Source organism: Arvicanthis niloticus, chromosome 15 (genome assembly GCF_011762505.2).
Source record: "Arvicanthis niloticus isolate mArvNil1 chromosome 15, mArvNil1.pat.X, whole genome shotgun sequence".
Lineage (NCBI taxonomy): Eukaryota > Metazoa > Chordata > Mammalia > Rodentia > Muridae > Arvicanthis > Arvicanthis niloticus.
In genome coordinates, this window is record NC_047672.1 from 58,539,421 (window position 1) to 58,556,394 (window position 16,974).

At 43.7% G+C, this 16,974-nt stretch overlaps 1 protein-coding gene across 1 annotated transcript; it reads right to left on the bottom strand.

The window, feature by feature from the left end:
* Positions 1–11,248: 11,248 nt before the first annotated feature.
* On the bottom strand, positions 11,249–15,507 carry Fzd1 (frizzled class receptor 1). Its single transcript, XM_034519292.2, has one exon. The coding sequence runs from the start codon at positions 15,009–15,011 to the stop codon at positions 13,083–13,085; it is 1,929 nt and encodes a 642-aa protein (XP_034375183.1). The 5' UTR covers positions 15,012–15,507; the 3' UTR covers positions 11,249–13,082.
* Between the last annotated feature and the right edge of the window lie 1,467 nt (positions 15,508–16,974).

Consider the following 16,974-nt stretch of genomic DNA (forward strand, 5'->3'; position numbering starts at 1 on the left):
ACTTTGATTGAGGAGGGGTCTCCATTCCTTCATCCCTGCATGCACCAGACCCTCCAGCTCTCCTGCTTCTGTGGCTCCTCCCACTTTGTCTTCACTCTCACCAAGGGAGCACTGGGGTCATTACAGATATGCCCTACTCCCCCATAGATTTACATGTATTCAGACTTGGGTATTTCTGCTCACAAGGTAAGTGCTTTGCTCAGTGAGCCATCTGCTCCACCCCTACCTGTCCTAGTTTATCTACAAGTGTAAAGGCCACACAGTGAGCTTCACTCCCTTTCCACTAGAGAACAAACTCAAAATAGTGAAAACAAGCAAATGCATGTGAAAACCACAGCGATAGCCCATTTCACATGCAGTCAAAAGACAGGCAATGGCAAGTGTTTGCATGGCTATGGAGGAAACAGAGCCATCAGATGTTGTCCAAAATGTAAATGGCTAGTCAATTAAACAGAGTCACTATGTGGCCCAACACCACTCTAAGAATATATGTAAAAGAATCAAGAGTACACAAAAATGTAAATGTTGATGTTCATAGCAATGTGACTAACAATAGCTCCAAGTGACAGCTCAGTTATCCATAAACTGATGAACAGAGAGGCAAAATGTGTCGCATTTCCACAATGCAATGCCATTTATTCATAAAACAAAATGCCACACAGACATGTACTAAAGCGTGGATGAACCTAGCAAACCTTATTCTAAATGAAGGGACACATGAAAGTCATATACCAGTGTGGTCCCCTTGCAGGTACATCCAACTCTGCTGTGCCCATGAGCAGAACAATGTAACCTAACACAAAAACATATGCTTACTTAAACAAATTCTCTAGTGTGAACCATTCTCTAGTAAGTAAAGGTTGGACAGGCCTGAAGGAGATACCCAGACCAGGTACATCCCTGATGACAGAAAGTAAATTAATCCTTGTTAGGGTCTGGGAACCAAGGAAGAAGAAACTTTTGTTAATCACCCAAGGTTCCTGTTTTGTGTAATAAAATCATCTGGGATTAGGAAGCTGTAGAAGTTGTATAACTTTATGAAATACTAAAGTATGCTTAATCTTAATATTTAAAAGCCTGGCTATTGTGGAATATGAATTATAACCCCTTAAGGTTGATATGCTTGAATAAAAATCACTGAGAGAATTAAGTGATCAGATGGAATGTACAGAGGACAGATAAAAGTTTATTTTCCTGCCAAGAATTTTACTAAGTTATCTCTTCGATCATCTCTACTTAATTCAGATGCTTTCCATTGCAACTTTCATTGCAGATTTCATTTTAAATAAATGTGCTTAACAACCCGGAAATTGGCAGTTTGTTATTCAGAAGTATAACAGAAACACCGCTTAGCCAGAAATAGCTGCTAAGGGACCATCTAGTGTGTAACTGAACTGTCCTGTGTATTATTAAGACTATGTAAAAGTAATTACAAACATAATGCTACTACTAATAAATTCTTACCTTTGAAATTCACCATCCATCTTTACCTAGAATACCTGGTTTACAAATTATTGGCACTCTTGTGTAAATAATATGCAAATAATGTGTACACAAACGTTTTGGTACTAGTTAAGATCACTCTCCATATTCTCTTGCTAGATTGGTATTGTGCACCCTACATGGCCAGAGGAGGCATTTCTTTCCAGAACCTCCCAAGGTACAAAGAATCTACTTCTATAAAGTAAAACTGCATTCTAAAAAGATCTAATGGTCTTTCCCTTTCTACTGTGATTCCTGAAAAGAATTAGCATTCTTAAGATACTTAAGACAACAGGAGTTTAAATATCTAGGCCTGGGTTTGATTGTTTTATCTCCTGCAGTCAGCTGGGATGTATCCTGGTCTGTCTCACTCACAGTTCTCACTTACCTGGATTAACTGATGTGAGCAACAGCAGAGACACTTTGAAGTTCCAGGCACAACGGTGAAAATGATCACATTTTTTAGTTAATGAATGAATTGCTCTTTTATAAGGATTTGTTTATGTAAATAAATAGACTAGTATCTTGATTAGTGAAATTCCCTGGGAAGGAAAATTCTTCTAAGAAGCCTTGCTGTATTTAAAAGTTAAATAAAACAAATGCTCTGAAAGACTAGGAAGTTGAGCTTCCTGGGAAGTCTTCATGGGCTCTTTCTACTCAAGGGAAGCCAGGAGCCCTCTGGGTCTCAGCACTCTCATCCCACCCACACCCACTGCCCAGAGCTGGAAGCCCCTGCACATGAGAGCATCAGCCAGCCTTTCCATTTCTACCTGGTGATGTGTTAGACTGATTCTATTCCGGAGGTCTTTAAATTCAAGAAAGAATACCAAGCTAACCTTGACCTGTAGAATTAAGCAGCCCTCTTAAAAATAATTAAATGAAGTTAAAAGTGTTCTAGGTGCACAGAAACTAGACAGAATACTGGAGAGGAGTTAATTAGCCTAGAAGCTGGCCTTTTCTGAGTTAATCTTTTAGAGACAAGGAGACAAAAATGGTGTATCAAGGACACGACACCCCATTCTGAGGGTCCTGAACAGGAGTCCTTATGGTTCTGACTACAGCGTGTTATGGGACCTGGTTTGCAAGTGAAAGGCATTGCAAGGATTTGTCTTGAAGTTTGTTTTATTCCTGTTTTTTTTTTTTTTTTTCCAGAACAACTCAAAACCACAATCTCCTTCCCTGGCCAACATAATCAAACAAGTCTAGAAATTCTCATAGTTAACGAATCTTTTGTATATATTTTATACACACCCAGCTTTAAGAATTTCTGGTGACCCATCAGTATCTCTGGTGAACACTCCTTGTTTTGACGGTCATCTGGCTTTATCTTCATTAGCATCTGATGGAGGTCCATCACAGCCTGTCTCATCCGAGATCTCCAAGCATCCCCTATACCTGAAATTGACCCTACTCAAGCTGAGCGTTATCAAAACTCATCTCAGGGACACTCATTCAGGCACCCTCTAGTCTGTACCGCTAGTCTGTTTCTGGATTATCCCTAACACATGAGGTTGGGTGGGGAAGGAGGGGAATCTACAAAGAAGATAAATGCTAGCAGTAACTTTGTACTTGTTAACTTATGGCTCATTACTACAGAGTTTGCTATGTCTCTGTAATCCTTTCAAATTCAGCTTTGAAAAAAAAATGTGTATCTGGGGATGAGCAAGAACATTGGAAGTCCTTCTTCTTAAATAGCTGCTGACTGATTTTGTTTTTTTTTTTTCAGAGTCATTTTAATATTTGTAGGAAGGGAAACTATGCTGCTGGCCACAGCAGTCTAGATAGAAAAAAAGTTTTAAGTTGGTAGGTCGAAAATTACATTTTTGGAGACTATTTTAAGGATGGGTTTGTAGGGCTAGAAAAATTTCCCCTCCAAAAATGTCAATGTAACACTTTTAACTAGGGCAGGCAATTTTATTATCTGAATTTGTATAAAATGCAATCCAGGCCACTTGAGTTCTTTGTTGACAAAATGTTTAAATAGGAGAACAACCTTTCTTTATAAATCGGATGCAAATTTCATATAGATTTAAAATCTAGAGTCAGTGCTAGAAGTCCGTATTGGGTTAATAAGAGGTGAGATGAAATATGTCAACTGTTCTCCACACTCAGCCCTGTATCAAAGGTCAAAACCTCAGCCACCTGACAGATGTATTTTTTTGAAGACATGCATTTTGATGAATACCATCTATAGCTACACCAAAAACAGTGGGGTCACCAAGAGGGAAGACAGTTGACATTAGCACATCGCCATGTTCTTTGACCTATTTCCTGGACACACAGAGAAACCAGATAAATGAGTATTGCTGTGAGCCACTGGAGTGGGCTCTAGAAACTGGAAAATGAAATGAATTCTTTCTTAGATTATCCAAGAAGAATTGGGACAACACACACCTTGATTTTAGCTCAGGGAAACCAATGTCATTCTTCTAATGTATATGGGTGTGATATGATAGATTTTAAAATTAGAGTGAATTGATACACAGCAATAGACTCTGGAGGTGACCGAGGTACCCCGATGCCTAGCTGCTCTTTCTCTATGAAAAATAAAACATAAAAATAATCACCATATCATCTTTATATAAACTCTTAGTCCTGCTCCGCCTCACAGGCTCAGTGTTCAGAGGCATCAAAGGAACACTTTCTAAAACTGTCATTGAATGAGCTCCATTTGGCAATATAGTCAACAAGGACAAGCACAAAGCCCTTGAAAGTTTTCAAGTACTTATCATTTGACTAGAGAGCCATATTTTAAAGAGGAAATAGTTCTCATTCTGATTGTGACTTAGAGTGGCCCGAAATAGCTGTCACTATGTTACCCTAGTGTACAACCTTCCAATTAGATCAGAATTGTCAGCAGCCATAAGAAATTGTGTTGAAATACTGTATTCCAAAGCATGCATAAATGTGCAGAAATGCCTGTTTATTTTAAGAGCAATTTCTCTGGTTGATTGATACGGTGCATTTGTACCACTTAACTTTAAGATTGCCCATTAACTTAATCTTTGTGTGACCAAGTCTTAGGAAACACGCTTAGCTTACAAAAGAAAATGGACGTGGAAAAAAATGGCATTAAGTTCCATCATGCCTTTTCAATTTCCATCAGTGAGATAACAGCAGGCCATAGGAGGAGGGGGAGAAAAGAGAAAGGAGAAAAGGGGAGGAAAGGTATGTAGGGAGAATAGCAGAATGGGGTGAAGAAGATAGAAAAGAAAAATGCACGGTGGAGAAGAAATCTAAGATTGTAATGACTCCAGTACTCAAAATATCATTTTATACTTTACTTTGTGATCTCTTCAATAGCTATGTGAATTAGAAAAATTGCTATTATTAACATTTTGGATAAATGGATCTGAGGCTAAGAGCTTGTTGGCATACAGTCCTGGCCTTACAAATCCAACATTCTTTTCAAGATAATATCTAGTTCCTCTCTATAATTTCTTATTATCTTGAAATTGAATTGCTTTAAGTGAGGAGAAGGAAGGGGATGAAGAGGAGGAGAAGGAAGAAGAGGAGAAAGAGAAGGGAGAGGAAGAGGAGGGAGAGGAGGAAAGTCATATTTCCAGTTGAGGGTCATGCCCCTAATTCAGAGACGTTTCCATTTCACTCCCACCAGGAGGACCAACTCAAGCAAAGCATTGTTGATACTGATTTCACAATCTCCCTTCTCTTCCCGTCTCCAACGCTAAATGTTACAGCTGCCTGTCTTCAGGACATAAACATCTACAAGCTGCTTCTCATATCTACCCAAACTCACCCATGAACGAATAGACACGCACCAGTCTTGAGCACACTTAACACACTGTGAGGATGCTCAGCCCAGAATATCTATCTGTGGACTTGCCACATGTAGACCTAGAACACACTTCTCAGCTCCCTACCCTACACTATTTCTACCCCCAAAGCTCTTCTGGAACCAGGATCTTGTCCCTCGCAGCCTTCTCAGAGACGATGTCTTCCTTGTAAGTAGTGTTCAGCTCCATTAAATAATGCAGCAGGTGGACGCCAGACCAACTCACCTTCAACTGAAACAGGGTTTGGAAACATTCAGAACCGGACACTTGCCTGGGTAGGTTCAGAACTCAAGAGTGTTGGTAAGTCAGAGGCCAGGGAGCTGTGAAAAACACAGAAAGACTCCCAGGCATCTTGCATTCCTTCAGTAGTTGCAGCATTCCTTCCCAAAGGAGAGGAAATGGACGAAGCTGAGCAGAAGTCTTCAGAACAACCGCCTTCTTTAATCATATTAATGTAAACGCAGATGGCGCCACGACACACTTGTCTATCGCCACTTTTTAAGTTTCGACTTTGTAGGTTAGATCAACTTAACATAGTGAAACCAGGTTTTCTAGAAGCCAGGATTTCTAGTTTCCAGACCTGAGTTCCTGCTTCCTATCCCCACTCACCCTGCAGTGAAACGCATGATGGGAAAGGCAAATGGACAACATACGTATGGTAGAGCGTTTGGTTACTCTGAATTTTCTTCTCCTGAAATGGTGATGTTGTATATCCCCACCTAGATTTAAATAAGGAAGTGCTTTTCAGTTATTGGCTGTGATAGACCCAACAGTTTTGTTTTGCCTTTTTGTCATTGTTTCCCCCATATTTACACATTGAGGCAGTTTGGATTTGATGGTGATGTTTTCTGAGAGGCAACTAGATCTCTATGAGGTTATGAGAGGGGGCCTCCATTGTGTGTGAGATTAGTACATTTCTATGAGAAGGAAAACACCTCTCTCCTTTACTGCACTGAGGCTATGGGTAGAAGCCTCACCAGGAACCTGATTGCTGGGACCTCAGTGGTGAGCCTTCAGGAATGTGAAAAAGAAAAGTGTGTGGTTTACAGCACCAAGGTGTTTCATTATGGCAGCTCGAAAGACAGTAACCAGCATGTGATATTATTAGCTTTTGATCAACTGAAAACAAATTTTATATGTCAAAAGTAAGGTTTATGCTGAAGCACATCATATCTTCCATATTTTCCTCATTTAAAATATTTCATTATTTTAAAATGTACATTTCGCAATTTTAATGGCTCATCTGGAGCAAAGGGTCTCCCCACTTCGGAACTTTAAATTAGATACTCGTGGTTGCGGAGAGCTGTTCTGTGCACGAGCGTCTCCGGTGTCCACCCACCACAAGCTCTGCCACTCTACTTCCTACGGTCATGATAATCGAATGTGTGTCTCTAGATGCTTTCCACTGTCTCCTGGCATCAGCTGTAGGTGCCAATGTGTTCTGAAATAATGACATCAACGTGCGTCTTTTTAACTTCATTTATGTTATAATGAGAGATAGTGATAGAAGTGCTGTGGTTTCAGGAAAGCCAGTAATATTGTATGTGCATTTACATGAAGAATGACATTGAAATAAAAGACGGGGGTGGGGTGGGGTGATTCTGATGGAAGAGCTTCACGTGGTGGTGTGAAGGACCTAGATGCATGGCCACATCTGTGTTCTACAACCGTCAATACTCACAGTAGAGTCCTAAGTCTTAGCTGACATCTTCTCCTCCGTATAGAAATGGTCTTTAGTTTGGAAAAAGAATGAATACTAACCCTACTTATCGCTGAGGGAAAAAAATGACAGTTAAATTGGTGTAAGTGTATATAACAATTTGGAGTGATTTCCATTGGAGTGTGTGATCTTACTCCCAAAACATTGTTTTTATAATAAAAGAAATCTAAACATGCAAAAGCTCAAAGGTTGTTCACATTCTGTTAAGTGTTGATGCCAATTTTAAAAACACTCCAAGGGAATACATACGAGGGTGCTTTCTGAAAACTAGATATTTAAACAGAGCCCACAAACAGCAAGAACAAGGTCCAGTGTCTGGTTAGACGCCTATATCCGTGTATCCCATCTTTTCATTGTCCTGTGTTTATCAGTTTGCTCCATCACAGCGCCACAGTCTGCTCAGCTTTTGCTGATTGGCACTGAGTGTGAAGACACATCACAAAGGCCTGCGCTCATTGGCTTTCCACCGGGTCATAGCAAGAACACGACAGCCACGGTGGGACGCCTTGAATGTACTGACCAATATAGGAGTTTCTAAGAAAATATAAAAAAAATTTTTTTGATTGTATGTTGTGGTATTTCACTTGTATTTCCCAGCATCTCTGTTGTTACTTTATTTTGTGGGAATTCTATCTAATCCATGACGCTGAGTTCCAACTACCCATTGTTGTTCAGAACTCTCTTGATTTTACTATTTCAACTTTGCTATCCTGAAGAAACTTAGACGATTGGAGAAACTATTGGAGAAACTCCAGGTTTTTGACAGGGTACTTATTAAAATTAACATATAAAAATATTTATCAGGAGTTGGAAATATAAGGTCAAGAATAGTCTCTAAAGCTACCACTTAATTATTTATTTAGTTGGGGGTCTCACTATGTAGCCTAGAATGATCTGGAATTCATAATACTCATAATATTGCCTCCTAAGTGCTAGGACTGTAGGTATATACCACCATGCCCCAGCTTAAATCTACTTCTAAAGACAAATAAATAAATAAAATAAAATAAAATAAAATAAAATAACATAAAAATTCTAACACTTGAGTTGCACATGACACAGTTGAAAGGGCATCAGCCTGACTGTAGGCTCTGGGTACTGCAGCTACAGTTGAGAGGACACGCATTTCCAAGGACAGATGCACAGTGTGTCTCAGAGCACTGCGTGTGGGCAAGGACACGCTCTCACCTTGAAAGGTAGTAAAAGGCACACTTTGTCTATGGAGGGCGCTGAAGTTACTCCCTAGCCTACTTAATTCAAACAGGGTACTGAGATCTGAAACACGGAGATGTCTACAAATTAGAGGGATACTTGGTGCTTTTTTTTTTTTTTTTTTTTTTTTTTTTTTTTTTTTTTTTTTTTTTTTTTGGGAAGAAAAGAATCCAGGCCACAAAGAACTATCTCAAAGCAGTGCCAACACTTCTTTTGATGTTAATCACTGCATTGCTACAAACATGTTTTGAAAGTCTACACTGCGGATGGAATTTCTTGGGATAGGTATATGAAATGTGCATATTATAAATATTAAAACTTAAAAAAATTGTTTTCAAGTGTCAATTTCACCTTTTAAAGATGTGAGTGTAAAATATGCAAATAAATTCTATTTGAATACTCCATATTCCTTTGAATTAGTATCCCAATGTTAGCTGAAGAAAACTCAATATTATTTGAGTTCTGTCCTTCGACTGTACCTCTGTAGAACGTGAACATCCTAAAGAAACTAATTTCCATTATTTCTTTTTCAAGGAACTTTAGAATCTAAAGCTAATTATGACGCACAAAACATTGCATGTTCACATGATTACAGATAACACTTGAGTTTACTGAATATAACACATGAGAAAATTTTCTGTGAGAAATCCTTCACTTAACCTGTTATTCGGGTCCCATAAGGATCTATAAACAAAATTCCCCAAAGGAGTTATTGCAGGGCAACTTGACTCTACAATGGCATAAAGACACTTCCCACCGTGATAAACTCAAGGGAAATTAATCTAGAGATTATCCCTTAATTGCAAAGTTCTAAACAAACTGCTTTGTCACAAAAACTGCCATCATTTGACATGTCTGTAAAAGAAAAGGGAGATCTGAGAGTTCAGAAATGATAAGTTCCCTCAATCATAAATCTTAAGGGGATTTTGAACCACAGTGAAGCTCAAATACTGTTTTTCCCTGGGGGGGGGGGGTACTGACACTTGTTTGGTGGTCCCTTCTAAGACATTATTGCAAATGTAAAGGCTTTGAATGTAGGTAACACTGCAATTCCAAGTGTCAAATTGTCACATAAACTATGCATTATTTGTGTTCCTGCGGGCCAGTCCTGCAAGGCTTTGAGATTGGTGTGTTAAAAAAGTATCCAATGACAATATTACTAGTGTCCACATGTAGACATGTGTAGTGACCATGTTTTGTTTTAATTTCTTGGACTCCAGTTATATAGAAAATCGTCACTGGAAATGTATCAAGGGTATACAGTGTTCTGCCACTCTGGTTTCCCAGTTAAATGCTGGATCTTTAATAATAATGTATGTATGGCAGAAGACTTCATGCTCACAGCGGAGACAAAAGGACCAGGGCTCTAAACTCAGGCTAACAAGAGACCATTGCAGAGCAGCTGAAATATCCCCTCTGGTTCTTTTACATATGCTTGGTACTGCCTGCCTCTGGGATGAAAAATTCAATTCTTTGTCTCCATAAAATCTAGGTGAAAAAAATATGAACATCAGAAGGTATTCATGCTACCTTAATATTTACTGTAAAAGCAGAATCGGGTACACTGTGAGAGGGGAAACTGACTTCAATAAAAAGCTGGCAAAAAAAAAAACAAAAAACAAAAAAAAACCCAGGCAAATCAAACCATCTGAAAATAGGGTTTGTCATGGAAACAGCATCCTCATGGGACCATATCATCAGTGGCTTTACGGTTTCCCAGGTAAGTTTTATTTTGCCATCAATACTGAACGAAGCAAAGCCAGACCAAATCAACCAAAAACCTTCCTGGTTTTATATATCTCACATACTTTAAAATAAATTGCTTTCTGAAAACAAAGCCTGGCAGTGACTTAAAATCCTGTTTGAGTGGTGTTTTAATATATAGAGAATATAAAACCTCTCTGTGTGAAAGTCACATCTGCATCATTTTAAGGACATCCACAATAAGATTAGTTTGGGTTTTTTGTTTGTTTGTTTTTTGTTTTGTTTACATTTATTCCTGGAACACAAACTAACTGTCTTAAGCCTTTCTCCCACATGTAACATAATCACCTATTGAGACATGTTCTAATTTGGCTAAAGAATTTCTGCTTTTACATGTGTTTATATAAGGGCTTCTCAAATGCCATCTTTTCTATTACTGTAACAAAAAAGAATTGTTTCTTCCTGTTTTAAGTGTGGATTTTTTTTTGTTAAATTAAAATGTTTAATATCTTAAAATGAATTAAGACTTATAGCACAATTTCCTGATATCCACAAAAGTCGTTCTGGTGTATTAATGGATTCTCTTTAGCCCTTTGTCCTTTTATTTTAGGAAGTAATGAAAGATATAATAAATTTATTTTAAATCTCCAGATATTTGAAGTTTTCTAGTAATGTTCTATTTCTCATATTATTCTCATAATATAAAATGTAAATTACTATTTCTATTTTAAAATTTTAATGTATATATAGCCACATGCATGTGTACAGGTCTATGTACATACATGCATATCAATTCTGAGGTCAAGTAGGAACCTCTGGGAAAGACTCTCTGAACAATGTGAAATGGAATCTTCAAAAGTAAACAAACAAAAAAGACTTCCATAGCCTAGTGCTGTCTTAAGATGCTTATAAACAGAGGCAGTGACCATGTACTGATTGCCTGTTTATGGCTTTTGGAATGTGCATGGTAATGGATAAAGACAATACCCCACAGAACATCACAAAGGCACCAACTGAAAGATAAACTTCCATAAAATAAAAGTCATGTAAATGTATCCCTTGAAAGAAAAAAAAAAGCCTCAGTGTTAAGTTAGTTATACTTTAATAATAATATTGATGATTAAAAGACTAAAACCTTCTATTTTCTGCTGCCATGAAAACAGCCTTGCATGGGACTTTACAAATGCCACTCAGAAGGCAGACTGGCTGCTCTTTGGAAGGGCGGGTTTTCCCACTGAATCTTTAGGTTTGTATATTGTTGACTGGTTGTGAGGCATTGTAAAATGTAAAGGCAGTTCAGACAGGACGATTATTTTCAGGCACAAAAACAATGTAATTTCGTACAAAACTTTCATTTTTTTTTATTTGCGAAATTAAAAATATGGCATTTTATATATATAAACTTCTATTCCTCTATAAATATAGATGATCTCATGGTGGTGAGAATAATAATAATAATAATAATAATGCATACCAAATCCAGAAACCAATGTCATCTTAGAGTATGACAGACATAGATAAACTTAGGTCCTATGTACCGGCATTTGTGATAAACTCTTACGGCTTAAACACTGCAATCAGGAGGATTGCTTTTCTCCCCTTCTTCATTGAGAACTAAAGTGAGTATTTTTAAATGGCTTTGAGAGATTTACATTTGACACACTGCTGCACATCCACACAGGAGCACACAGGGTGGGATGCAGTAGGAATGGACACAGTTTTCCTTCAGCATGCATGCCTAGGTTGTTTGTTTCTCTCACCCATCCATCAGTCCACCTCCTCTGTCTTCGGAAGTCCAACCAGGCTTTCCGTGGGGGTGTGACTGTTCCTCCCTCAGAATGCGCCGCTGAGGAGTAAGCATGACATGTTGATAGTGTACAACTTTTAGATTGTGAAGGTTGATATACGTCTAATTGCAGTTTGGTTAAAACCACAGAACAGCATTTCACTTGGAGGAACTCCACTGAAATCTCCTTCGGTTTCCATGTTCTGTGTATGTTCTACTATCCTGTCAAGGAAGGCAAACTCCTTCACCAAGCTTTCCAGGCGACCTCAGGATCTGCATTTCACAGAAGGGTAAAATCTAGAAGCAGGCAGCATCACAGGGGGAAGAATGCAGGTTGCCAGACATCAGAATGCAATTAGAACTAACATTTTAGAGCCTCCCTCCTAACCCACAAAGCTTGCTGCTCTTTCCATGATGACGACCAGACCCGTAGCAGGTTCCAGACACTAGAGAGTAAAAATGAGCTCATCCATAAAACGTCAAACTTTCCAAAGTTTGGGATTGGTTACTGCATTTTCTCTGACCAACTTAGGTGGAAGGAGAAAGAAACTGGGCCAGGGACACCAGGGTAGAGAGAGGGCAGCAGCGCCCATGCTGGGGCCTCTAATGAAGTTGGAAGGTAATTCTCCACCAAGCAGCATCAGGGAGTCACAGGGACAGCCCTACACTCTACAGCTGAAAAGGGGAGGATCCGGAATGGGCGGGGCCCACCTCGGGATCTGGAAACTTTATGGAGTTCTGCACCTTAAAATTTCCCACTGCAAGCAAGAAAGGGGAGGGGCGAGAGAAGCTGAAGGAAATGACCCTGGAGAGGCAGCCCCTTTCACAGCCCTCAGTGCAAGAGCCAGACCTTTGCTCCCATGACAAGGATGAGGGCACAGGGCAAAGCACTCAGCAAGTGTGCTCTGTTTTACCTCCTCTGCAGTCCGCAGAAAAGGGCAAGTGAGAAGATGCTCCAAATGCTTACTTAAATCGCCCTAAATAATTAAACATTTTTAAAAAGAAAAAAAAAATCGCGTGTTCAATAGTCTTTAAATACAAATATACGTACAAAAATCTTACACAGGCTATTTACAATCATAAAAGCATACAGTCCTGGTATCAGAGCGAGGGCTAGAGAGATTGGTCCACACACATACAACACACACACACACACACACACACACACACACACACACACACACACCCCTCTAGCAGTTGGGCCCTCTCGTTCCTTTACTCCAGGGACGGAAGCTTTTGCAGGACCTGTGCTGTTTTTGTTGAAAAAGGAGCCTGCAAAACTGAGTGTCTGGCGAGGAAGCCTGGAGCGGCCAGGCTTGGCAGAAATTCCTTGGGGCCAGCTTTCAGGGGATGGCTGGGATCCGGCCAATAAAGGGACTGGGTTTCAGACCGTAGTCTCCCCCTGTTTGCTGTTGGTAAGCCTCGTGTAGAACTTCCTCCAGGAATTCAGTGTCTTGCCGGACCAGATCCAGAAGCCCGATGTGATGCCCACAATCAGCGTCATGAGATACTTGATCATGAAGACTGTGAAGTCGGGGCTCATGGGTGGGTGTGGTGGGACACCTCCTCCTCCCTGGAGGTGAGGGCAAGGGATGGCATAACTCTTGCAGCTCTGGGCCACCCAGCTGCGCTCCCACTGGTCCCGAAAGGCCTGCTCATAGAAGTAGCAGGCGATGACGATGGTGGCAGGCACCGTGTAGAGCACGCTAAAGACTCCGATACGTACCATGAGCTTTTCCAGCTTCTCTGTCTTGGTGCCGTCATGCTTCATGATGGTGCGGATGCGGAAGAGTGACACGAAACCAGCCAGCAGGAAAGAGGTGCCGATGAACAGATACACGAAGAGCGGCGCCAGCACAAAGCCACGCAACGCGTCCACGTTGTTGAGCCCCACAAAACACACTCCGCTCAGTACGTCGCCATCCACCTGGCCCAACGCCAAGATGGTTATAGTTTTGATGGCTGGCACAGCCCAGGCGGCTAGGTGAAAATACTGTGAGTTGGCCTCGATGGCTTCGTGGCCCCACTTCATGCCGGCTGCCAGGAACCAGGTGAGGGACAAGATTACCCACCAGATGGAGCTGGCCATGCTGAAGAAGTAGAGCATCATAAAGAGGATGGTGCAGCCCTCCTTCTTAGTGCCCTGCGCCACCGTGCGCGCCCCGTCCTCTGCAAACTTGTCGTTACACACCACCCGGTCCTCCAGCAGAAAGCCAGCGATATAGGCCACCGCCACCGCCGTGTAACAGCCAGACAGGAAAATGATGGGCCGTTCCGGGTAGCTGAAGCGCCGCATGTCCACTAGGTACGTGAGCACCGTGAAGAGCGTGGAGGCGCAGCAAAGCACGGACCAGATGCCTATCCAGGTGCGCGAGAAGCGCAGCTCCTCGGGCCCGAAGTACATGAGCCCGTATACCTTGGTGGGTTCGCAGGGCGCGCCGCAGTCCTTCTCCCCCAGAAAGTGGTAGTTGAGGTAGGAGGGCACCCGGAGGGCGCGCGGGCAGGAGAACTTTCCCCGTTCCACCGGCCCGCCACCCCCAGGGTAGCCACCGCGGTACCCACCGCCGCCGTGCTGCGGATTGCTGGTCCAGAACTCGGGCAGCAAGGAGGGAGTCGGGGTGCCTTTGTCGGACGTGTTCTGGCCCACGCACAGCTCCCCTGCGCCGTGCACCGGGAACTTCTCGCACTTGAGCGTGTCTGGCCACTGGAAGCCGAACTTGTTCATGAGCGCCTCGCAGCCCTGGCGCGCTCGCTCGCACAGGGAGCGGCAGGGCGGCAGCGCCTGCTCCAGTACGGTGCACACAGGCGCGTACATGGAGCACAGGAAGAACTTGAGCTCGGCGGAGCACTGCACCTTCACCAGCGGGTAGAACTGGTGCACCTCCAGGCCGGCGTCCTCTTGATTCGTGTGGCCCAGCAGGTTGGGCATGATGGTCTGGTTATACGCGATGTCCGTGCACAGCGGGATGGAGATGGGCTGGCAGTAGCCGTGGTCCGGGATGGAGATGCCCCGTTCGCCGTTGTACTGCTGCCCGCTCTGCTGTGGCTGGGGCGGCGGCGGGGCTTGTTGGCCCGGCCCGGATACCTGGCCCGCCGCCTGTGCTTGGACCCCCAAAAGCAGAGGAGCCTCCAGCAGCCAAAGCAGCAGCAGCAGCCCGCTAGCCCAGCGCCGGGGATCAGCCCGGGGACGGCGGTGGCTGGCCGTGTCCCGGTGCCCAACCTCCTCCCGCCCGCCGGGGAGTGCTCCGGCACAAAGTTCCAAGCTCGGCCGGCCGGCGGCCCGGGACTCGCTAGGCGCCGCCTCCTCAGCCATACTTTTTCGGCTCCCTCCTCGGCGCCGGTCGGCTGGGGCGGTCAGCGGCTCGGCGGGTGGCGGCTCCCACAGTGTTCGGGGAGATCTGGTCCCCGCCCGTGCCCTCCGTCGGGCTGCGGCCGCGCTCCGCCCGCTCCCCCGGATTCTGCTCCGCGTCCCGCAGCCGCCGCCGCCGCCGCGGAAACTTGCGGTTCATGAAGCGCGGGCGGCGAGGAGAGCACGAGTGGTCCAGGCGCGCCGGGGTCGCGTCCCTCTTCCCCGGCCCGCGGCGGGCAGTGGCTCTTGGCCGGCGGCACCGCGCTAGTGGCCGCAGCCGGGCAGAGGAGCGCGCAACTCTCGGCAGCCTAGCCGCCCCGGGTCCCCCCTGCGCCTCCGCCTCCTCCTCCGCCGCCGCCGCCTGACCATTTGTGTCAATCCCTCAACTCGCAGCCTCTCCTCTCCCTCGCGCGCCCTCCAACCGGTTTCTAGGCGCCCCGCAGTCTGTCTTTCACCGGGAGGGAGGAGCCTTGAAACCGACGCGGAGCTGGCGGCTCAGGGACCGTCGCCCAATCGCAGCACCCGCTTCACAGCGCAAAGGGAGCCCTTTCCCTCCGAGCCCGGACTGGAGCCCGCAGCAGACGGGAGGAGGAGGAGGAAGTAGTGGTGGTGGTGGCAGAGGCTCCGCTCGGCACAAAGAGTAGCTATGAAGCGGGACAGACTTGGTCGCGTTTGCTTTTGCGGAAGAAAGGGCGAGGACAAGTAAGAGAATGGTCCCATATGCTGCAGGAGATAATGAATAGGAGTCGGCAGGCCGGGGGAGATTTCGCTCTGTCTTGCTTTTTATCTGTCTTCATATTTAAAAACCCTGCCCCCCCGACTCTCGGGTCACAAACAGCTACTTTGAGCGCTGCGTTCTGAATGCATGCCCCTGACTTGAGAATCGGGTTTCCTTTGAGTTTAAGTCTGTCGAGGTTTTGTTTAAACTATGACTCCAATAAACCTTGGAGCTCACAGACTGGCCTTGGCGGACTTTGGACGCGCCATTTCCCCTGATCGCTGTCAAATGAAAGCAAAACACAAAGTTTGGTGGGGTGTAAAATGTAAAACCAGATGCTCCTTCTATGAGTAGTATGCTTCCTGTAGTCAAACTTACCTAACCCTTCTCTTTAATGGTATCAGAAGCAGAAGTAAAGGAGAACCGAAGCATTGGGTGCCCCAGCTTGAGACACAGGAGCTGTACATCTAGACAGAAGGAGAAATCTGGGACCCTTTGGAGGCCCCTTCTGAACACTGGGGACACTGCAGGGTCTGGCGTGAACTTCTCAGACCTGGTTCCTCCTCAATGGAAGTAGTCAACGCTGAAGGTATTAGTTTGAAAGACAAAACACTACCAAAGTGAGTCTGAAAGGCCAAGCACACTCCTTCAACTCAAAACAGGACACACAAAAACGCTTGTTTTTCTTGCAAGATTATTTTAAAGACTTGTGTGAGTTGGATTTATCAATACAGTACTATTGTTTTTATTAATTCTGTCAAGATTCCCCCCCCCTGATTAGACTTATCTCAAGAGACTGTTCCCCAATTATTTTCTATCTTTTACACAGATTCATTTGTTAATTAGATTCTTATCAAGCATCTGTGATCCAGTGAGCATGGCCTCAGGAGGAGGAACACAGAGGAAGCCCTGGTACATATTTAAAGGAGGGCATATTACGGTGGGCACAGGAATGTAACCAGTGATGGCAATGTCCACCCATACTCAAAAGGACACAAAGGTAACAAATAGTCAACTAACACAGGAGACAAGGAGTGGGAGGGGTCATAGGAGAGAGAGATGCCCAAAAGCAAAAAAGACCAAAAAAACCAAACCAAAACCGAAAAACAAAAAAACAAAAACAAAACAAAAAAAAAAAAGCAACAAACAAACCGCCTAAGTTTTTGAGGGGCCAGTAAGGAGAGCCTGCCCTGGGCATGACAGGAAAGA